Source organism: Haliaeetus albicilla, chromosome 26 (genome assembly GCF_947461875.1).
Source record: "Haliaeetus albicilla chromosome 26, bHalAlb1.1, whole genome shotgun sequence".
NCBI classification, from domain to species: domain Eukaryota; kingdom Metazoa; phylum Chordata; class Aves; order Accipitriformes; family Accipitridae; genus Haliaeetus; species Haliaeetus albicilla.
Genome location: NC_091508.1, coordinates 13,230,131 through 13,253,906, shown reverse-complemented (window position 1 = coordinate 13,253,906; position 23,776 = coordinate 13,230,131). Strand labels below are relative to the sequence as shown.

Here is a 23,776-nt window from a genome sequence, read left to right as displayed (position 1 = left end):
GAAATGACTGGTCCTTCCACACTGGAATGAAGTAAGAATGTTTCCCATTAAAGAAATCTCATTTGAGTTCCGTGAGAAGCCCCATGGCTGGGTGGTAGTCCCAGGCTAGGTCAGAGGAGAGGCTTGTGGACAGGAGAGAAATGAGCATTAATTCGCTAGCTGCAAATAAGCCAGGGCAGGGAGGTGAATACAGACAGTCTCCATGGGCACATCCTAACATCATGCTTTCAGCTGCTTTGGTGTGACTGCTTTCTTTCTATGCCTCCGCCTAGAACTCCTATCCTGCATCAGAGATGTCTTCCTGACACATTGAAATATTTCAATGAAAATCTCACCCAACATCTCCAGACCTTCGCAGGCAAAAGCAACAGTCATCAAACTCCAAGCTTAGGTCAGCTCTGAACACAGAGCTCTGGAGATCGCAGCTCTGGGATGCTACTGGGAACAAGAAGAGGTTACTCTGTGCAACAGGAAGGCAGAGCTCTGGGGTGATTTACTGTACCAAACTGTAGCTGCACTGCGTATAAAATGAAACAGAATTTGCATAGCTCTCCATTTCACAGAAAGCCAGTGGTGGTGGGGGAGGAGGTGGAGGGGGGGGACTGATCTTGGTAACTATTCACCTTCTGACATCAGAAACCTCTGATGCAGCATACAAGACTGTCGTCGCGAAATCCCTGATCAAGAACATGAAGCTCCTTCCCCTCTTCACAGCTGCGTCCTGCTTCACGCCCCCAGGTCCCTCTTTCTTTGTACTACAAGTGATGAAGTTTTTTTTCCAGATCACATGAGCCAGGATGAAGGGGGAAAATCCTGCCAGGAACAGAGATGGGCTGCAGCTTGAACCCGATCAAGCGGAGATACAGAGCAGTACCCTGAGAGCTATATAAGAATGTGCTCGGCACAAGAGCAAACACTTTTTCAGGTTAAGGACTCTCATGAATCAGCCATGCATGAGAATGAAGACACCGTTTCAAGGAGGCTTGGAGCCACTAACAAAACAAGTTTGTATTTCACCATCGCTACCCTTGTTGTGTTACTCGTCTTTGCATTAGCCACCATCATGGTCTTAGTTGTTCAGAGGACGGTAAGAAATTTCTTACTTTATTAATTGGCTCTTTTCTTTCTTTCCTTTTCTCTTTCTTTCTTTCTTTCTTTCTTTAACCTACTGCTTTTCAAAAATTATTCTGTGGCCAGAAAAACAGTCGCTGCCTCTTGTTATAAATGCACCCACATGAATTAGGGGAGAGAAAGATGAAACAAAGAGGGAGAGAAAAGAACTTTCAAAAAAAGAAGACCTTACTCCATGGGCAGCATTAATTTCTAGCATGCACTTTCTACTCTGTAAATGGAAGTGGAAAGCTCATAATCCAAGACGCAAGCCACCCTCTGTCCTGCCTAGTTAGGAGGAGAGGTGGAGAGAAGATAGATCAGTGCCTCAGTGTCTGCTACCTGGTTTTGCATGTGTCTCCTGTTGCTTCTTTGGAGAGTGACCACTGTCTGAGATGGTCTGGTAGTGTCTACGTGTGTTCCTCTGAAATAATGATAAATTTCAGTAATGGATGTAACACAAGACATCTCTATGTGTGATACAGTGTGGTGCTGTCTATTGGGATGCACCGTGATGTGGTGAAGCAGAGCTCTCTCAAACTACCTAGAGCAGTGGATGGGGGCAAAGTAGCTCACTGCTGCTCTCTTTTGTGTCAGTCCTGTTCTTGGCTGTGATTTTTAATGCAAAAGTAGAGCTATAGCAAGGATGACTGAGGATGTGAGTGAGGCGAGGTCTCGTAAAAACAACTGTTCCCTCTGCCTTACAGACATTTTAAGTGAGGTGAGGTCTCACAAAAACAACTGTTCCCTCTGCCTATAGACATTTTTTCTTCTTAAAATAAAGATGATTGCTCTCAAGTGAATCTGGGGCTGAATGGGGAATCAGTGAGACAGTTACAGCCAGGGCAGAGGTACAGGTGGTTGTGAGTATAAAAAGTGCATTTCTAATCTGACCAGGAGCATTGCCGTGAACTTCACCAGGGTAAAATGCCAGGTTAGAACTTTTACAGGCTTTGAAATCTTATTGCAAAAATCTAAGTGCTGAAGTACCTCCACCACTATTCATAGAACGAAAGCACTAGTGCGGGGCAGCTGGAGGAAGTTGGCCATGGAAAACCAGAAATGATCTTTCAGCTCAGTATTTTCTCTTACTAAATTTACCCCGTGCAATCTGTGTGTCTGTGTATGCACGTTACCCAGAAATTAAACCATGAAGGCTTGACTGATACTCCTTTAAGTTGCACCAGAGAGGAGTCATTTACCTGAAATCAGCATTCTTCCAAAAGAGAAGCAGTTTGGGCACAGTTAGAATGAGACATGGGGGTTTTCAAGTGATAAATAGTGGGACATTAAGGGAGATCTTTAAAATAACAGCCTGGGTAATTACAGTATTGCCACAGCTTTCCTATATAATGAGGCTTTCATTTGTACTTATTATGAAAGTAAGCATTAAATTACCTCTCCATGAGGATAAACACAGTTACACTAGTTGCCAGAGGAACAATATTACTGAAAGAGTCAAGGTTTTCATTTAAAAGAGTAATGACATTATTGCAGCTGCTTTGGAAATGAGCTTGGCTGAAGGAGAAAGTAGGAGGCTGAGGTGTGTGAGAAACACAAATAAAATCGAGCAGCAATTTTACGCTGTGAGAGGAATTTGGCAGTAAAAGTGTAACTTGTGTTCTTCCTCTCAGGGACCTGAAAGACTCCAAGTTCAGAAGCAGCATAGTCATTCTCCACCCCTGACTGGTCTTGAATTTCCAGACCAGGGAACAAGTGATGATTCTGTGAGACAGGTTCCTCAAGAAACTCCAGGGCTTGCTCCAAAAACACTTTAGGTCATGGTCACACTGTCAGCGTAAGGCTAGGCACAAACTCCTTTGGTAAATACAGTTATGGTTGGGATGAGCATCTTGTAGTGTTGACTTCAGCAGCTCCAGGACCAGGGGTCTGGGGGGTTCTTGGAGTTCTGTGGATATTGAGTCCTGTTGCTGTAAGGATTAAAGCATCATCAATTGGCTTAATTATTTTCTTTGTAACTTCTGAAGAGATGACCAACATTTTGTGTGATCGGCCTCTTGGGAGGATCTGGTTTTCTCTCCAGATGTTGTCAGCTGGATTATGTGAGTAGTCCTTGACCACAGGGGCAATGGTGGCAACTTTATGCCCTCCCTATGCTGAGCTGAGATTGAACCTTCTATTTTCCTCTGTTCAAAAGAGCGTTAGAGGGACAATGAAGGCCTTGTGACCTATGCCTTGGGTACCACTGCATTAAGAGGAGGCTTCTGGTGGCAAGCAGGTCCCACAGTCCCCTAGCCCCATTGCAGGTACATGGAAGCTGGCTGCTTGTCTTTGTTTTGATGAATTTACACTTGCCTGGTTTAAGATGAAGGAAGATGAATTGGAAAGGGAAAATCAAACTGTGTAGAAACAAGGCATCCGCATCACCCAAAATCTAGATGCTCTAGAAATCCAACAAGAAAACCAGAACAAAAAAGCAACTATGATTCCAAAGCCACTTCTCTGAATCTAACAGCACTTCTAATACTCGTTATCCCCCCGCCCTGTATTTTCCAACACCCCAAGAAATTTCCTTTATGCCTTGTTTTCAATAAGAGTGGCACAGCACATTAGTGTCAGACCTGGGAAGTGTCGTTTTTTGGAACTAACTATGTGCAGTGCTATAGTCAGTTTATTTCTTGAGCTTTCATCTGCAGAAATGCTTGGCTTCAGGCTATTCACTTGTCTTGATCTTTCACAAGTGAGTTTATTTTTCTCTGGAATAAGAATAGTCACTGGATGGTGGTCTGTAGCCTTAATTTTTCTTAACACTGTTATACAAGTGCTAAAATCTCTACCCTTCTGCCTGCTGCATTTCACTGCTGATGGTTATATGTATAAATACACGTCTATGTAGATATTTATGTATATGGAGAGATATATGTAAAATCAGTGAAAGAGTATGGGGCAGCAAGGACTAGACAAATGTAATTTTAAGACACACAGACCCTAGCAAATCTTACATTATACTGCAAGGTATACTGTATCAGACACCTAGGCCAGCTAGCTTTGTGAACAAATTCTGTGTGAATGTCCTAAGCCCGTAATCTGGGACAGTCCGTCACTGCTCTGGATTTTGTAGACTTCACATTTTTAACCTAGAAACTGCGTGGGCAAATATTTCACCACCATTAAGGCACGAGGGTGACAAATGCTAAAACTCAGTGCAGTTATTTATATTTGCTGATCTAGTCTTCAAGGCTGCTGGAGTGAAAAATGTAAAACCCCTTTAGAAGTGGGACTGCTGTAACCAAAAATTGCTCCTGCAGCACCTAGCATGTTCCTGCACTATTTGGTGATTTATGTCTGCTTAAAAATAATCTTGCCACAAACTGACACAATCGGTGCCTATTGGCCCCCTCTGGCGGACAATCCTGATAATAATTAAAAGAAAAAAAAACAAAAACCCCACACTGAAAATTTTCCCTGAAAGCAGATTTCCCACTTGTTGAACACCACAGGAAAACAACTGAGGCATTTTAAAAGAAAACTGCACTGTTCCAGCTCTTGCCATTGGTATTCTGTCCAGTAACGTTCACCTGCTGTCTAGAGGTGTCACTTTAATAGGTTTTGTCAGTACCGGAAAAACTGAATTTCACACGGGGCTTTGTTTCCTGTGATGCTCATTATCAGATCAGCTGTGGAGATGGCACTCCGCTTTCTGGAGTCTTCATGTCTCATTTCTACCTTTGCCCCTTGGCATCTCAGGGCCACCTACCTAAAGTGCCATGGCCTTCCTTCCCCTCAGCCAGAGACAGATAACGATGGTTTGAGGCTGAGCAGAAACACAGGAGAGCCTTGAGGGTTTTTTTCAAATGGCAAAACTTCCTTCAAGGACAGCAGGCTGAAGAGCTTGTCCCTGCAGAGCTGCTGCGTGGACATGCTCTTGGAAGAGCCCTGGACCTAGTTAAGCTGACCCCAGGCCAATTTCTAGGGGACCGTGGTTTGGAAGTGTGTTCTCTTGGACTTTCTAGAGGCAGATAACACACTTCAGAGACCTCCAGTTAAATGGTCAGTTCTGACACATTAGAATGACCCGCTAGCAGCACCAGTCTGTCTTAGCTTGGGAAAAATTCTTGTAAAATGATTAAGGGAAAGAAGAAAGAAATGAATTTCACTGGCACCTCATTATCATTTTCTCTAATGAAGCAAACCCAAATTATTCTGCTTGCTGAGTAGAGACTGAGATCCTTCATCATCAGCACTCAGATCACTCCAGACAGGGTGAAATTCATTGTTATGAATACTCCCTGAGCTGGCACTGTAGAATTTAATCTGTTTGGGCTCCTACTGTGTTGCTCTTTGCATTCCAAATTACAGCATTACGTGCAATATTTTTGCTATTAGAAAAGAAAGAAGTAATGCTAGTAATATTTCAAAGCAAGCTCTGATGTTTTATTTGAATATCTACTCAACTGTCACTAAAATAGATTGCATTAGTATCTGCTGTTTTCACCCACTGGGAGACTTCCCAGGTGAGAACACAATACATTAGTACATTTTAATTTTGTTTCTGTTGCCCTGACTGCAAAGGAAGCTGCTAGCCATCAGCCTTGTCCTGCATGCCATCTTCAAGGGAGGGCTGCAAGCTGAACCCCTCACTGATGAAAATGTCTCAGTCACTTCACAAAACACTTCTCTACAGGTGGCAGTGGATCTGCTGCCTGATTTCATTTAGCATAATCTAGCTGGGGACAAAGCATCCCCTTTGTCTCATGCAAAAATGCCTTTAATTCTCCGCAGAGGGCAGAAACACTCATACATTGCATTGAAAAGTAATGCTTCCCTGTGTCCTGAGTGCATGTGAGAGGGACAGCCCAGGGCAAGGGTCCAAGACGGGAACTAAGAGGCTCTGGCAGGTGGTCCTTGGGACGGTTTTCAGCCGAGACTGTTCTCAGTTCCACATTTTATAATATGGGTGCATAGGATCCATGAGAGTTTGCAAGGGAGGGTGTTGTGTAGGGGACCAAAAAGCTTGGAAATGCCTGGGTTTTTCAAACTACAGCTCTGCGTTCTTATTCTAACCCAGCAGCCTTTCTGTACAGCTTAGGAAGATCACCTGGAGAAATACTCTCTCAACAGAGAACTTCTCCCCTGTTTTACATAGGTTTGGGGAGAGAAAATTAACAAATCGTATATTACAGATACCCAAATTTTGAAGCACCTGTGCCACCTGTGTGCAGGACACAGCATTTGGCATTAGACCAAAGCATAACATTGCTTTGCCGGGAACAGATGCAGTTCTGCACTTTAGCCACGGTTGAAAACATGGTCTCGTTAGGTCAAAGTCTAATTAAAAGTATTCTTAAACATTTAAGGCTAGAACATTAAATACCACGAACAGATACAACATAACTTCTCTCACTGTCCAACAATCTTCCTTCTCCCCACAGCACGCATTATCCTATTTACACAGAGAAATAAAGTGTTTATGTTTTAAGAGCACTGTGGATGAAGTTGTCTCCCACCACACGCGTGGTGTGCCTCATTTCTTGCAGGAAATATTAGATGTTCTGCTAAAGCTGGTACCAGCTTCCCAACTTTCTTCTTCTTGGACATCCTGGTTGGTCACTGGAACAGGCTCCCCAGGGAAGTGGTCACAGCAGCCTGTCAGAGTTCAAGGAGCATCTGGACGATGCTCTTAGTCATATAGTTGAGTTTTAGGTAGTCCTGTGAGGAGCAGGGAGTTGGACTTGGTGAACCTTGTGGGACCCTTCTAATTCCAGATATTCTATGATTCTAAGCTAAATTGGATCTGGCCTGGCTAGCCTGCACAATTAGCCCAGGTAATTGGCATCCAGCTAAGAGGAGCTGCTTTAGGCTAGCCTGAGCAAAACCTACTCCCTGACACTGAAATCATTGCGGGACTGCCCGGTGTGTGTAAGTGAAGGGACATGACACAGAGTTTCAAGAACTGAGGCACTCTCAGTGTCTTTCCTCAGCTGTTGGGAGAATTTCTTTGCTCCTTGAGGGCATGTTTGGGCATCCATCCATGCTGGATGTTTATGAGCTGTCAGTGACTTTACTTGTGTGGAAGTAATCTACAAGCAAGCACAGGCTTCAGGGTTGTGTATTTGGATGGCAGAGAGGTGTGATAAAACAGAAGCAAGATGAAGCCTACCATATTTCACACTTGAAGTTTGTTTCCTGAGAAGTTCTCAGGCCATGATAATTGAGGGCCATTTCTCATGCCATTTTGACCCTTGGGCTTACATCCCAGCAAGAAGTAGGAGGAGACGTGAAGCAGGACAACACTGTCACTCTCAGACCTGTGTTGGGGCTCTACAGCTTTTATTTTCATCCAGCTACTGGCCTCCCCGGGTCAGACACTGGCTCCCAGGGATGTCCAGTCCCACTCTGTCCTACTCTCTCCAAGCTTTGCAAGCCACCGAGTGAGGTTTTCAGGGCTTGTGCTTCCAAAACAGCCCCAACAAAAACCACACACTTTTCTTACCACACTGAGAGGATTCCTGGCTGTGTCAGAAATGTAGATTTTTCTATGTTAGAAAAAAACAGGCTGTGATGAGGGATGACTGAGGATGGTATCTGGATGAGTGCAGAGAGCTGTTTGCTCTGCAGCAATCTCTCACTGACCTCTGAGGCTCTATAGAAGCCATATGCTCTGTAGTGCCTGGCACTGGCTCCCTGCACAACAGGCTCTGTATTACCTTCACAGCATGCAACAGAAACTTTGAAGATACACTTTTAAAGCAGGGTTGTACTTGAACATGTATATGCCCTGCTCCCAGAATAACCATCCCTTCTCTTTCAGGCAGCTGATCCTGCCATGGAGGGCATTGCAAAACCTATCACGACAGGTAAGACACCTAAATAATACATGTGATTTGTTTCATCTGCAGTGCAAATATTGCCCAGGATCACAAATAAGCCAATTGTGCATCTTAACATTTCCCATAAAGTCTCTTCTTGGTGAAAAGCCAAGGTAGTGGGAAAACAGAAAAAAAAAAAAAAGAAGAAGAAGAAGAAGAAAAAAGCTTTCAAATTACTCGGTTACACCTCCGGAAACCAGTGCATGGCTAAGGAAATAACAAGTATGTCTGAATGTGCCCAGAGGTGTCTTTGCAAGAGAGCCGTTTTGCCAGAGGATGTGAACATCAGCCTGACTATTAGGTCTTATTTTAAGGTCTGGCTCTTGCATGTGTGGGCGTAACATCCCCGTCTTCACAAGGCATGGGTGCAAATGTGTTGGTACATATTTCAAAACAACTGAAACTCCTCCTGTACTCCTCTGGCCTAGACCTGTCATGTGTTTCTCAGTGGTTTGTGGGGAAAAGGGAGGAGGGAACGGGTAGGTCTAAAAGGCACAAGTGGAGAACAGCAGCAAGAGGCACAAGGCAAGGAATTAAAACAGGCAGAGTATGAGCACAGGGAACCCAAAATAGGAAAAAACTGTCCAGCTAGACTAGCAGAGACAGTGTACCAAGATTCTGCTTTTCCTTAGTGTAAATCAGGAGAAGCACTGTTTATTTCATTGACATTGCCTCCCTGGTTATACAGCCCTTAGCATCAAGTATTTTGACTTCTTGCAAATACAAGTTCATACTCAGTTGTGGAGGATAGGAGATACCATTGCCTCTCACTCTACAGATGGGAAAAACAAAGCACAGTGTTCATCTAGAAGCTATGGCAGAATGGGAAATAGAAGTAATTGAAGTTCAAGGTCCAGAGAGTCCTAATCATGTAACCATCTTTCCTGCAGCTGCGTTTTTGCACACAGGTGACATAATGCAGCATTTGGGCAATGCATACTCTACCTTAGATAAGTTTTGAATAGAGGACTCTTCCATATTGGGCTTGTTTCATAGCCCACAAGTCTCAAACTGGTCCCTGCATCCTGAGGACTTCACTTCTTGCCTGACCATAATTTTTTATGTTTTAAAATTCCTGTAAACTGGAAGGATTTTCTTTTCCCTTTAGGATGTCCCTAGGACATCCTAAGCACATATTTCTTTCTCTCTATCAATCTAAGTAGCTCCTTAAGTATTTTTAAGTCTTTCATAACTCTTACAGTGTTTTATTTTGTACCTGAAGTTCCTCAGAAATAAAGCAGGGTCTGAACATACAAGCAGATTTGAATAAGGGCATTTGGACAGTCACATCACAGCCCCACTCCAGTGCATCCCAAAAGGTGCCCAAAAAGGAGCTTTGCAAACCCAGTGGGCTGGAAAGCATCAGCCTTGCTGCCCACAATCCCCAGTGACAATATAGAGTCCCCAGCGGCTGCAAGGCGGTAGGGCCCCAGAGCAGAACCTCTGCACTTGTAAACCACCATAACCTCAGAGAAATCATCACAACTGTGCTGGTTTTCATGGCTGAGTTTTACCACCAGTTAGGAAGAGGTAGTGAATGCTGTCAGTGTGGAGTCTAGTGACTGACAGAGGAGAAACCACAGAGACTGTATCTGTAGGTCAGCATTTTTCAAAGCAAAGCACAAGTGATACTAGCATTCCCTGTGCAGGGAGGAGAGGTGTCACTAATTCACAAGTGCATTGCAATATATATATATATATATATATATATGTATATGTATATGTATTTATTTATTTATTTATTTCATCTCAGGCAACCTGTGCCAATTGCTTTTTCTCCTCATCACTAACTGGGAGGTGCCAGGCAGGAGGAAAGCGCTGTCTCCAGGAATGTACGAGATGCCGTTTCATTAGCCAGAAACCTTTCTGTCTTTGGGTCAATATCAATTACAGGGTCTTGCTCTCTTGGTCTGAATTCTGCTGCTAAATCTGAGATGATGCCATTAGTGAAAGACAAAGGAGGGAATGATAGAGAAACCCCACAAGGCAGGAGGACTTGTTGAAAGCTGTTTGCGATGGGTGTAAGTGCCCTATCAGCCTACCCCTCATTGCCTATCAGTCTCTATTGTATGTCTCTGGCAGGGTAATAGAGCATTAGAGTGTGAGTGAATTACAATGGCCCTTTATTTTTCTCTTAAAATGCATAAAGCAGGGCTAATTGATTAATATATCCCAGTGGGTAATTTACTGAGGCCCCCTCTGCAGGGAGCTCTCTCATATGCTGCCAGGCATCGCTTGCTGACTTCTAAGCAGGGAGTTGTGGCCACCGCTGCAAGGTCCCATCCAGCAGCTGCAGAGCAGCAAGAAACCGAAGTGTAAGAAACATTGCCCGATGGGGACTGTGGTGAGGCTGAAGTTGCTGTGGATTTAGATTTGGATCCGTGTCTGCCTCTCAGGCAGCCCAGAAGTTGATAGTGTAATTTGGATGTATTTTGTACCCAACTTGTTCAAACCAGGGTTTGAAACCCTGCATTTTAAAAATGGGCAGGCAAGCAAAAAGTTAGCATTGCCAAGTTGCCAGCCGGGTGCTCAGCCTTGCTCCAGCCCTCTATCAGTACCTACTTGTACAAAACATCTTGAAGATGCTAGTGGGGGATGCAGGACTGTGCTAGTGCGAACAGCTGGGGTTCACTCAGGCAGAGACTGTATTGTAATGCAAATGGACAGTGCTCCAGACACGGCTGCATTTCAGAATTAATTTTGTAATATTAAAGCAGGAAAAACACGATGATTTCATTTAGATTTCCAATGAGATTATGTTCTATTATTAGCTAAACACCAGTGGGCACTAAAGCAGATTTATAGAAGGTTTATGTCCCTGACTCAGCTGTTAGTCTTCAATGGATGGGTTTGCAGGAATCCACAAGCAGTAGCTGAGAGCAATGCAATGTCAGCTAATTAAATGTTTGTGTGAAAAACGATATCAATCTCCTCAAATCCTCTGTGCCATTGTCAGTGGAGTACCTGAGCAACAAGGGGAAAGAATTACATTCATCATGAACTAAATGTTTATGAAATAGTCTTTCTGTAGAAGTATTTCTCTGTGGAAACTCATCCACATTTCATAAATATCAAATCATATATATTAATATGGGCCAGAGAGGTATTATTGTTAAGTTCATTTTTTAGAGGGAAAACTAAGTCATAGAGAAATTTATGACCTGCCAACGTCTGGAAAGGTTCAGCCCTCATCATCTCCTTGCTGTCCTCTCCGAGCCTTGTTTCCCCATAAATGTTGTAATACTGGACTGATGGCTTTTGTTGTTATTTTGAACTGCAAAGACATGATACCAAAATCTTTTCTCATTTATAAAAGGAAAAACCTGCAGATACATACGCATGCACACTATTTATAGATATTTTTGTCTGGCAGTAAGATCCATTAGCAGTTGATGGACAGACCAGGAGAGGAAATCTAGCACCCCATTCACAGTTTCAATGGGAAATAGGTTCCCAAATAAAAACCTGGCTCCGATAAATTAATATAATACAGGTGACGTACACATCCTTGCTACCCTAGAGCAAATCAAGCTGAAGCCAGTGAAGCAAACAAGCCTTTCCAGATTTGGGGCAATATCTCTAAGTGCAATTTGGCCTTCTGCAACTAAATCTGGTCTCTTTCAGCCTGGAACTGTCCCAGTGCAACACTAATGAAATTGCTTATGAAATTGCTAATGAAAATTTGTTAGTCACAAATCCCATGACGGTGGATTCTTCAGAAATGGATATTTCACATTTAGACGGTGTAGATTTTTGCCTTCTCACTTCAGTACATGTACGTGTTTGTGTGCATATATGTGAAACTGTGTAAGGTGCTGTCCGCTCTTGGGAGGTCAGGGCAGATGAGCTGTGTTTCTCAGCTGGAAAAAGTTTGACAAGTCTGGGCTTGCAAATGCTAGAAAGAATGCACAGGCATCATCCTAGGCAAGCATCCGGAGGAAACTGCAGCTAGACGGATTCCAGTTAGTCATAACGGGGGCTGGTTACTTATTTAATTAATAATGAGATGATTGGTATTGCTACAAAATGCTGAATGTTAGGTCTCCCAATACTTAAAAAGTAAGTTATAGATGAATATATGTCTATATATATATATATATATATATATGAATAGCTCAAGAAATTATGTGACCTATGCTATACTGATGAGTAGGCTAGAGACTTGAATAGTTTTGGCCTTAAACTCTCCAAGTTTTGCAGTAGTCAGGTGTGCAGTGATGAGTTTGTAAGAGGTTCTTCCTAAACTTGGAGGAAAAAAAGGGATACTTCTAAAGTTTACATTTTTGGAAGGAGTTGAAATTGGCAGCTGAGTTCAGTCCCCTTTCAATGCACAGGAGCAGTGTGACAGTCCTTGGGCTCTTGAGGACCAAAGGCACTCGTTGCATGTGTGACTGGCACAGCCACGAGCAGAGCCCAGCTCCGCCACTGAGCCCAGGAGAGGACGTCGCCCAGCTGGCACTTGTCACAGCATCACTCAGTGGGGACAGTCCGTCAGTGCCAGCTGGCAGCTGTTTGCGGGACACTTAACGGGAAGGAGAGAGTTAAAGATAGCTGCGGGGACTTCAGATGGCAGCTTCTGAGCAATAAAATTAGGCAAGTTCTGCTAACTCTAGCATGCTGACAGAGATGTATGAAATCACCTTGCCTAATTTTATAAGCACTTAAATTGGTGGGGGTACAGAGGAACTGAAAGCTGTTTGTTGCTGGCCCGTACTTCTTTACTTTGTAAAGTAAGTTCAGGTTTTTGACCTGCTCTTGTGCCCGTCCACACTCAGCCTCCAGCTAGCTGCAATGCCATACGCACTGGAGAGGAATCTCACCCTAAGAGGTGACCAGTACTAGGACAAGCTTCAGAGACCCCATTTGAGGGGCATTTTGTGCCTGAGTAGCAATACTTTGCATTCTGGCATGCCACTTTCAGCCCTTGGTTTCACTGTCCTTTGTCCGTGCTCCCGTTAAACCCATCTCAGAGGTGGGGAAACTGAGGCAGCCAGCAGTGAGGAGAGCTCCCCGGGCAGAGCCACATCTCCTTGGACCTGGCTATATGTCCACGTGTCCTGCAGCCCTTGGGTTCCTCCTGGCTGGAGAGGGGCCTCTTGTGTTTTGATGAGATTCTTTCTGTTTTGCACGGCAGGTGGAAATCAGGGGAGTGTCAGTGAGGCTGCAGCTCCTCCGAGTCCCATGTCACAGTCCTGTGCTGCGTCCCCTTTGGCTTGGTAGGGAAAAGCTGCATTAAGCTCATGGAAAGCTCTGGCCCTTTTCCTCAGGGCTGCACCCTCTGGATGCTCATCCTATGGTAAAAAGGGTCAGGAAAACAAAAGTGAATTATCTCCTCATAGCTTCTTTAGGACAAAATAGCCTAAATGGCCTCCTGCTAAGGCTCCTTCCTTATCAGCAGGCTTCCTTAAAGCAGCCCGATCTACAGCATCCGTGCATCAGAGCAGATGATGAAAACAGTGTGGTCTCCTTGGTACTTAGTCCCAAATGTGGCTTTGCTTTTCCTCCTTCTCACAGTATTTTTAAACTCATGTAATCCTATTGACTTCAGTGGGATTACTTCTGATTTACACTGTTACTAGTGCAAAGCCAATTAGGCGATGTGATTGAACATATCCATCGATCAGTCCTGAAACTCTAGTAATTTCAGTCTATCCTGGCTTGTGCTGAAATGTTTCAGATAAAAGAATTAACCTGAGAAATAAAACTAGAAAAGAGTTATAAGCTGCCTCAGCAGACTGAGAACCGGAAATATCTCTATAAAACAATTTTTTTTCCATAACTTGCCTTCTCAGAAACACAGCTGATGTCACCAAATAAACGGTGTAAAACAAAACTTGCTGACATCAATAAAAGTACAACTTTGGAAATGCAAAGTACAGCTAGGTCAGTGAGGGGTAGATCCTGAGAGATGCCATGAATATCCTGAGACAGCTCATGGCTGATCGGGCTCCTGGCAGCACCAGGCTGTTTGTGTGCAGGTACAGCATTTTGCTTGCTTAGTAGATGTTGCAGGGCTGCAGCTTCCGAAGTCGGCTTGAGGAGCAGGGGATTTTCTGCTTTATAAGGTAAACCCCCTAAATGCCACCGAGTTTCTGTAAAAATACTTTCCCTTTTTGCAGGACACTTGTAATGCGAGTGGGCTCAGGGTGATGACTGCATTACCCAGAGACTGTTGCTACCACTGTTAACAGCTTTAGTTTGAAGTAAGGGCCAGAAGGGTTTTCTCCTATCCTATGCCATATCTCCACATCTCTGTAGTGTCTGTTCACTCACTAAAACACTATATTGACATCACTAACACCAGGAAAGCAGGCTTTGGTTTTTCTTTGGGGATTTCCAGTGCGGCCAAGGGACTTTGATACATGACTGACTTACTCATTCTTGGAGCGCAGTGAGCACCTGCTTCCCTCAAAGCTGTTTAAACTACTAAAATCAGAGAAAGATTGTGATTCTTTCAAGACAGTCACAGCCTCCTTCTCCAAAAGTGAGCGCAAAGGGTGCAATGCTACAAACCACCAACCAGGAGGACTTGTGTGTGGGACCAGCTTCTCCCTGATTTATCCATCCTTCTGACCAAGTACGTCTTAGAAATCAGGCCATGCAGATACTGCAAGGGTCTGGAGATTTGAATCTCTTTTTTGCACCCTTAGTTTCAGGAACCCTGTGCAACTTAAAGTCCTTGTCTCACTCTGCATTTAGTAGACTCCTTCTTGTTCATGCAGGGAACAAGAAATACATCATCTGATGTCATGGAGTAGCATCAAGATTTAGTAGAAATTAGTTTTGTGTATTAACTGGTCCCTCAGAGACCCTTGTAGGGTGGGTGACTCTTACACCGATTTTATAAACCAAGTCACAGGAAAACTTAGGTGATTTGTGTACCCTGGGAGAGGGGACTATGATTTGGTAAGGCTTTACTGAAACTCCTTCATACTTTTTTCCTGGTATTCAGCTGTAGAATAAGACACAGGAAATTCCCAGCCTCCCATCTGAGCTCCTGTGCACATCCCTTCCACAGCTGCAGCAGGGCCACTATTTTCCCAAATCTGTATCTTGTCTGTGTATCCATGCGCCAGTGGGCTGCACAGGGCAGTACAAACTCTGCTCTATACAATCACAAAATAAAGGAGGAATAATCAGTGCCATTCACTGAATGCCCAGCAAGGTGAGAGGAGAAAAAGCTTACACAGAGCAGATGGGAAGCTGAAATGTGGATGGAAGGAGGTGAAATTCAAGGAGAAGCAGTGGGGTACAGGGTCCGGGATGCAGGAGCTGGCATGCCGGGATGCAGGGTCCGGGATGCGGGAGCTGGGATGCCGGGACGCAGGGATGCAGGGTCCGGGATGCAGGAGTCGGGATGCTGGAGCTGGGACACTGGGATGCGGGGTCTGGGATGCAGGAGTTGGGATGCCGGGATGCCGGAGCTGGGACACCGGGATGCAGGGTCTGGGATGCAGGAGTTGGGATGCCGGGACGCCGGAGCTGGGACACCGGGATGCAGGGTCTGGGATGCAGGAGTTGGGATGCCGGGACGCCGGAGCTGGGACGCCGGGATGCAGGGTCTGGGACGCAGGAGTTGGGATGCCGGGACGCCGGAGCTGGGATGCCGAGACGCAGGGTCCGGGATACCAGAGCTGGGCCACCGGGATGCCGGAGCTGGGACGCCGGGATGCAGGGTCTGGGATGCAGGAGCTGCGACGCCGGGACGCAGGGTCCGGGACGCCGGAGCCGGGACACCGGGACGCCGGGGCTGGGAGAGCGGGATGCGGTGCCGGGACGGCGGAGCCGGGGCGCGGAGCCCCGCGGCCCCCCGCCGCCCGCAGTCCCGGCGGCGGCCGCGGGAGGGAGCCGGCCGCCCCCGCGCCGCCGCCGCCGCCGGGCGCTCGGCGGCGGGGCAGCCCCGGCGCCTCCCGGGCCCGGCCCTTCGGGTGCGGGGACGTTCCCGGCCGCGCCGCCGCCCTCCGCTCCGAGCCGCGGCGCCGGCGGAGTGCGCGGCCCTGCCCTGCCCTGCCCTGCCGTGGGGGAGGCGGAGGCGGAGGCCGGCAGACCGCGGTCCCGGCCCCGCGGGCCGGCAGCTGTCGGGCCTGGGCAGCCGACGACCTCCCCCAAGTCCTGGCGACCACTGGCGTTTGGGCCGTGAGAGGACGGAGCGACATTTCGAAAGCACCCGAAGAGCCATCTTCGGAAACGGTGTTCCGGTGAAATGTTCGAAAGCTTCTTTCTGTAATTGCCCCATACAAATAATTTGCTTAAGTTAAGCTTACCCGCTTATGATTTCTATTTGTAGGAGGGAGAATAAGAAATACAACTTCTTGGACCGATAGCTGCCAACTACCAGAGCTTTAGACTGTTAGAAATTTACCAGTCGAGTTACACTGCTATGAATTCCCCGTGCAGATCAGATATTGTCAGCCAAGGCGTAAGAACCAGCTCTCCTACCTGCGGTTCTAGCTGCTGCTGCTTGTTGCTTTGGAGCTGCTGCTGTGGAGTTTGTCCATAGCGCGGGTCTAGCAAATGAGTGAGGTGCCAAATGCTGACAGCATTTTACGGTATGAAAAAATCAGGACTGGTCACTTAATCTGTTGTTTCCTTCAGGGAACACCTCCGAAGACTATTTAAGAATCCTACAGAATGTCCCGACCAAGAGAGCCGCTGCGTACATGAGAGGTCAGTGGGGAGCTCAGTGGAGGGCAAGAGTTGGCAAAAAGAGATTGCGGAGCTGGGTGAAGAGCAGGCTGTTCATGTTATTCAAATTGGTTTTAGTGGCAAATAGGTTTTTTGACCAAATGGGCCTTTTACAGGAAGAAAATCCTTAGCTTTCCTGAAATGTGGGTGTGTTTGGTAAACCCTCTATCTGATCACATATAAACTTTTTTTTTTAACTCGGTAAGAAAAAATAAGTAAGGAGATACCTTCTGCACACAAACATATGAATATACATCTCCATTATTTCCCTTCAAATATTGCAGAAGGACATTTTCACTGCATCTCCCTGTCTTGGGTTTCCCAAGGGCTGTGTAAGTCCTTGGAACTTTTTAACACCCCATTTCCATGCGGGAACTCCCAGCCACCTGGCCAGGGCCTTGGAGCTTCCTGCAGGAAAACCACAGAACATGTATCTCCATTTACTGCAAAATACATTGCTGCAAGTCACATAGAGCTGAATTCAGGTCACTAGAGCTCAGCAGCTCATTTTAAAATTTATTTGCTTTCCTTTCTAGTGTCCAATCCAGTAAACAGTTCAAAACTGAGCTTGGTCGAGAAGGGTATTTGTGAAGACATCCAGTGCAAGAGCGAAGAGCTGGTGATAAGGAAACAAGGCCTCTACTTGATCTATTGCCACTTGAACTTTCATTTTCCCAACTGTTCAAACAGCCCTACCGACCTCAAGATAGAGCTCCTTGTAAATGACAAAGTCGACAGGCAAACATTATCCACATGGTGCGCATCAGAAACATGCCAAGAAAAGACGTTTAAGACCTTGTTCCAGCTGCATTTGACTTACCTGAATGTGAAGGACCGAATATCAGTAACACTTAATCATCCTAAATTCTTGAATGAAATCTCTCTTCCCAATGAAAACGTTCTTGGGGTCTTGAGGTACAGCGATGAAATGTGAGCAGCTCTCTGACTTCCCACTGCTGCCCAGACTTAACTTTCTCTGAACAACAGTAGCCTGCTTTTACTAGGCAATATCTTATTTTAAATTTCCTATCTTACCTCATCACTAGGGTAAACAAGGAACTTTGTGAGTGTCCCAGAACGAAACCTAAAACACTGCAAGACCCACACCTGACAGATTCCTCTGGTTTGGCTCAGGGTAGGATTGTTGTTGGATTATCCAGAATATAACCCACAGATCTGCCAATGGTTACTCAAAACGATACTATGTAAGCACAGATTAAAAGGTAACCAGATTATGGGAAGAATACGCAATATTGAGACTTTTTGGCTAATGGACTGCTGGCAAGGTGCCTGTGCTCAGGAGATGGGGAAATCTTTTTAACTGAATTTTATGGAGTAGTATTTTGATGTGATCTTTCCAAAAAACTGACAGTCAGAGCTTGTAATCAAGGCTTTCTTTACAACTGGAGCATGCAACCGCAACTCTGGAGTAGGTTTATGGATAGATCATACGAAAGCAAAGATGATGAAATTATTGACTCTCAGGCTGGTAGCTAAAACTCTGGGACAGGACATAGGAGATGTGGGACTTACAGGATATTTCTGTGCTGCATTCTGCTACGGACTTTATGCAATTTACTTCCGAGTGTCTTCCTTTTCACTATTTATCCATCTTTTCTATTTAAATATTAAGCCTTTTGGGGAAGAGACTTTGTGTATGCGCAGTGCTCAGCCTCTGTTCTCACCTGGGGTTTCTAGACCTTTTTAATAACAAATATTAAAATAGTAATCTAGTTGCAAATCTAGCCACATAGCAAAGTTCATTACGATACATTTTCCTCAATTCCTGTCCTGCCCGCTTAACAGTACCCTGCGTGACACCACACCACCCTGGTGTGTAAATACACTTCTAACGCCTGCACTTTCTGAAAACCCAAGATTTAGAACTGAGGTCCAGACTTTCCCAAAGACAATTTCAGACCTGGCCCTCAGCTGAGAGCTGTGATCTTTGAGCAGTCCAGAGAACAGATGTTATTTGAGCTTCTTTGGCTTACTGGAAAGCTTAGATAAAGACAGATAAAGGAGTACTCTCAGGCCCTCTTATTCTATGAATTGCAGTAACACAGGCATTTATTTGAAATTTTATTCTTACAGTGTGGGGAGGGAAGTGATCAAAAACTTACAAAAACTGGTACCAGTTCACTCTTTCCTCGTTTCCCTTCATCCCTGAGATGCCACTAAGGTCTACTTTCACTGGTATTTGAGTTTTTCCCCTTGCATACATATACCTTCTTTCCTTTACATGACTAGATCTTGGTGAACTGTTCACATCAAAACATTTAGTCATAGATTTAGTTTCTGCCTTCAGAAACCCAGTGTTTTATTATTCAAGCTTACTTTATGTTGTCAGCTGATGTAGCTTAGTTTGTGTGAGCACACTCAAAATACTCCTAATAGTAGTAATTTGCTACTTGCGTTATGTCACCAGAAACTCATGATACGTATTGGTGAGGTTTCGTCCTATTGACTAGGTGACTTCAAAATGCACAAGAAACTTTCAAAAGGTGATAAGCAATTGATATGAGTCACTGCTAGAGATACCTGCTTCCTGTCTTGATAAACATTGACAAAAACAAAAATTCCTTTTGCTATTAATGGTTGGGAAAAAAAAAAAAGAAAAGAAGAAAACTAAATCCATGTTTTCTTTCTTTCTTTTCCCCATAAAGAAAAGAAATGTATTTTTGCAAGAGTCAGCTTACCCTGCCTATGGCTTTGTAACCTCCACTGGGATCTCCTCACCCCTCTGGACCCTATAAATCTCTCATGTCTCTGAACAGGGTTTTTAACTTCTCTCTGCCTCCACCTGAATACACACAACTAATGCCCAGAGAAGTTTAAGCAAGCCTGGCAGTCAGAAAACATAGCTCCTGAATATTGAAAAGGCAACTAATGAATGAAAATATGCATTTACTCACACATACTACCCCCTCTGCACCTTTTCCTGAAGGCTTTGAATTGAAAGAGAAAGACCATTCTTTCAAAAAATAAAGCAGCTCTCTGCATAGGATGATTTTATTCTATCATTTTGCCAGATGGAGAAAATCCTGACAAAGCAGTGCTAAGCTTCTCAGCCCCAGGCTTTTTAATACCACAGGATAAAGCAATCTGGCCTCTACTCTGTTGCCTCTGAGAAATAAGAATAAATTATAGCCATAAAAAGAGCCCATTCATAGTATGCAATTTTGCCATCAGTTATAAAAACGTTAAATAGCTTTCACTGAAACAAGGCCCTGAGCCAAGCAGCAGCCTCCACGCTTTCTGGCAGACTCGAAGTCCCTTCACTGTTTCATCCTTTTTCCTTCTTTTATTTCGTAGTTTTTTGAAGCAGGTCATTTTTGACAACAATCCTGTACTAAAGAGAAAAAGTCCAGGCTGATCCTTTGCACAATGCTGATTCTTTTCAGCAGCATCAACAGCAACAGACTTCGGGGAACAACCCATTCCCACAGTCTCAGCGTCACCATTTGCAGCAGACGAGCTTTTCTGCAGGAGGGTCCTCACTCTTCTGAGGAGCACCTTGGACCTACAGACCCTGCTCTGGTTCCCCACCACAGGGCTCAGTCCATGAGAAAGGGGGGGACTACTGAAAGCACTGAAGTCACGGAGAAATTTTGAAAATTCCTCCCCTTGTTCTCAGATGTGGCAAACGTGTGGCTTTCTGTGCATGTGCTCTGTTGCTAACTTGACCAGAAACAGGAAGCATCAGCAATCTCATAAGCAAGTCTGCTCTGTTGAGGTTTCTTGGCCCTTCTCAGACGCCGAAAAAGTTGAACTCTTAAACTCCTTTCTGCTTAGCTGAGGAGCATCTCTGGGAGTTAACACATGCCTTTATTCGTAATCTTGGTTGATAGGAAAAAAGGCGTGTTATTGGTTTAATTCTGGCTGTTGTTAATAGCTATAGAAAATTTTAATAGGGACTTAAATAGAAGTCAAGTCAATGCAATACACTTCCATCCAAGCTCACCCGGGGGCAGTAAACCAAAATCAGATCAAGTTTAATATCAGAGATTACAGAGTTGGATCTCAACTTCACCAAAGCTGTGAAGACTTTGAATCTAGGATTGTAAGTAGACTTTACCTCCCATGAAATTGGCCTGAACCCAAACTCCTCAAAGCTCAGATCTGAAAATTAGGTCACAGCTTATCTGACAGGGATTCATTATTTAGGCTACACAAGTGCTTACTGAGGGGCTTGGGAGTTTTGCCTTCACTTCACTTCTGGTTTTGTTTCATTTTCTTTTCTTCAGCACTTCCCAGAGGGAGGAAATGTGATAGTCACTTAGAGAGAAATCCTTTACTGTGCCATGGGCCAGCCAGGGGCTGTGCGCTACCTAAAAATGCATAGCAGTCCTATGATCCCACTTGGATCAATAGTGCACTGATCTTCTGCACTCCTGCACCCCTCTTATGCACCCAGATTTCTCTGGAGAGCAAACAGCATTCTGCAAAAGCCTCAGCCACTTGCTCATGCTCTTAGAAAAATTACAAGCAGCTCTATTTGTTTTCAAGCATGCTATCCTGCAATTAAAGTAAGAAAGGGACCACTCAACCAACGAAAAAGCAAAATTAGTAAGAAGCCTTTGCTTTTTGAGACCTCTAACTGACCCATGCTGACAGGACTTTAAAAAATGGAAGTGATATGACCTGTATTTGGTCCAGATAGCAAGGGAAACCTCAAAGCAAAGGCAGCTTCTGGAGGAGTAACTGTGAAAATGCAAATTCTGATGAGCAACTCTGTGACAGCCGGAGTTGCACTCAGTGACCTCAAAACCTCTTCCAGCCTCGCCTTTTTTGTGGTTACAATAGGCTCAATTTCAAGAAAGTATGATGGACTGTGAGGATACAGAGTCTTGGAAAAATGTTTTGGAAGAGTGCATTCTGCAGCAGTGCCCCAACTCCCAGGGGAGCTCAGCTGAAGTGATTTAAATTCCTGATTCCTGTTTTAAGTACTGATCCCAGGAGCCCGAAGATTTGGGGTGGAGGAGGGTTAGAGACCAAAGAAGGACAGCACGGCACATTCTGAAAGTCTGGTGCTCGCAAGGAGAGTGAAGGTGGAGAGCCCCCAGAGCCTTCGACCCCTCCACGCACAGCATCCCCTCTGGGCTGCAGAGGGCTCGCTGCAGGCAGCAGCCACCCTCCTCTGTTGTAAAAGGAGGATGTTTTACACCATAGGTGACATCATCATTTTTTCCTGATATCCTGCAGTATTGGTACACCATTTCCATTCAGTCATGTCCACAGCATCTAAATTTAGGATCCCTGTTTCCCTCTATAGCCGGCGTGAAGCAGGGGGTGAGTCAGAGCACCCAAAATAGCTGCCTAAATAAGACATCCTCAACTGCTGAGTGAGTCTTTACTCAGTTCCGTCACCTGGTCCTCAGTCTCAACAGCTTCATTCAATTCAAGATAAATCAAAGATTTTTTAATCTGTGGATTTAATTTATGGACACTTTCTACAGCTTCCCACAGAGTGCTGCCTGTGCTTTGAGGCTGTGTGAGGCTCATGGAAAGCCCACAGCTCTCCAGCAGAATACAACTGTAAGGTAAAACACAAATACCAGCTGAGCAAGTTGTTAGATATATGGACACAAAAGAATAAGATTTGCCTGCTTAGGTTATTTTCATTCCCACCAGCACCTATTGCTTGGAGATGTCCATAACTGATGGAGGGAGAGCAACATTCTGGAATTAAGCACCAAGTCAGTACTTAGGTTTTGAAGTGACTGTTTTCTCATCTAAAACTGTTTAGCAAATATTTGAAATCTTTTTAATTTCTTCAGTTTACAGATTTCTATTTTTTCTATTGTTTTTCTATTATTCTGCTTCTTCCTCTCTTTGCTTCTTTCTTTCAGTCTCTATTTCCGCATAAAAATGGATGGGAAAAAGCAAATAAAATATAAAGTAAAGGGGAAAAAAGGAAGGAAACCAAACAAGTGTGAAGAATTGGGGGTAAAAAAACCCCACCTGTTTGAACAGTTAAATGAGCTCTACAGAAAGCTCTAACTTCAAGGATGTGAGTGAATATTGGCATATGCAACAATCTGAAAATAGGTATTTCTAAAGCTTATGCTTTAGAGGAAGGATAAGTTTAATGCTTAAAAATGAGAATTTTATGCAATTTTTTAATACTTTATATGAATGTAATTCCAGGGGCTTCAACCAAGTTCCTTAAGCTTGACAGTGGTAGAAGAGCAGAACTTTTGCCTCTGGCAAGCAGAATTGTGTGCAGTATAGCAGAGCCTTTATATGTAAAGGGTATTTTTTTCATGTATAAACCTGACTGTGTTGTGAGACAGTTCATTGGGGGCTTTAGCAATAGACACATTTGAAATGTCAAAATAATTATATCATGTAAAATGAAATTGTTTTATGTTAATTATTGCAGTTTAAATATTCGGGGCATGGGTGTTTTCCTGAATAAACACATCTGATTCATAAGACAGTGGTGAGCGTGTCTTTAATCATCCTCAGATACATCACAGAGCATGTCTCCAGACCTGATCCTGCAGCCTAGCCAAACCCAAACCTATTCCTTATGGGTGAGTTCACCTGATGCTGGGCCACAGCAGCCCTTTGGCAGGGCAGGGGGCTGCAGCGAGCATCTGCCCCTCTCCGGGAGCATGGACCCCTGTAACACCTGTAGTAACATTCATGCATGGGTCTAGTTGGCCTTTTACTAACTAAGGTCCTAAGGCTAGGGAAGGGCTTCTGAAATTTTGCCTGGTTTAAATATGTTGTGAGCTTGAAATATGGCTTAGAGTGAATGGGGGCTGGTCCCCTGGTGCACAGTTCACACTTGCAGCAGTGGGATGGGGTTGTGCAGCAATTACTGGAGCAAGAGGCTGGGTCTGACTCTGTGCTCCTCTTGAGTCAGTGGCATCTGAGTAAAGACAACTGAAAATATCACAGTGCTCTTGGGCGGTGATGAGAGGGAGATCTGGCCCTGAAAATGTAAGAGCTCTGCATTTCACAGATGCAGAGAAGTTTGCAGAAAGTTAGCAGGATTTTTTAGTGCTTGGCAGGTTTTTGTTTTTCTCAGATGACAATAAAATGTCTGTATGAAGATTTAATGATTTAAACATTTTAGTTGAATGCTAATTAAAGTTTTGGAATTCAGACCTGGGAAGTGCTCAGTAGTTTTGCTCTGACTC

The 23,776-nt window shown here is 44.6% G+C and overlaps 1 protein-coding gene across 1 annotated transcript; it reads left to right on the top strand.

Annotated features, from left to right (window-relative positions):
- The first annotated feature begins 750 nt into the window (after window positions 1–750).
- TNFSF8 (TNF superfamily member 8) lies at window positions 751–23,063 on the top strand. The gene is made up of 4 exons (XM_069770766.1): window positions 751–1,087; window positions 7,883–7,928; window positions 16,536–16,607; window positions 17,162–23,063. The coding sequence occupies exons 1-4, from the start codon at window positions 893–895 to the stop codon at window positions 17,557–17,559; spliced, it is 711 nt and encodes a 236-aa protein (XP_069626867.1). The 5' UTR covers window positions 751–892; the 3' UTR covers window positions 17,560–23,063.
- The last annotated feature ends 713 nt before the right edge of the window (window positions 23,064–23,776 follow it).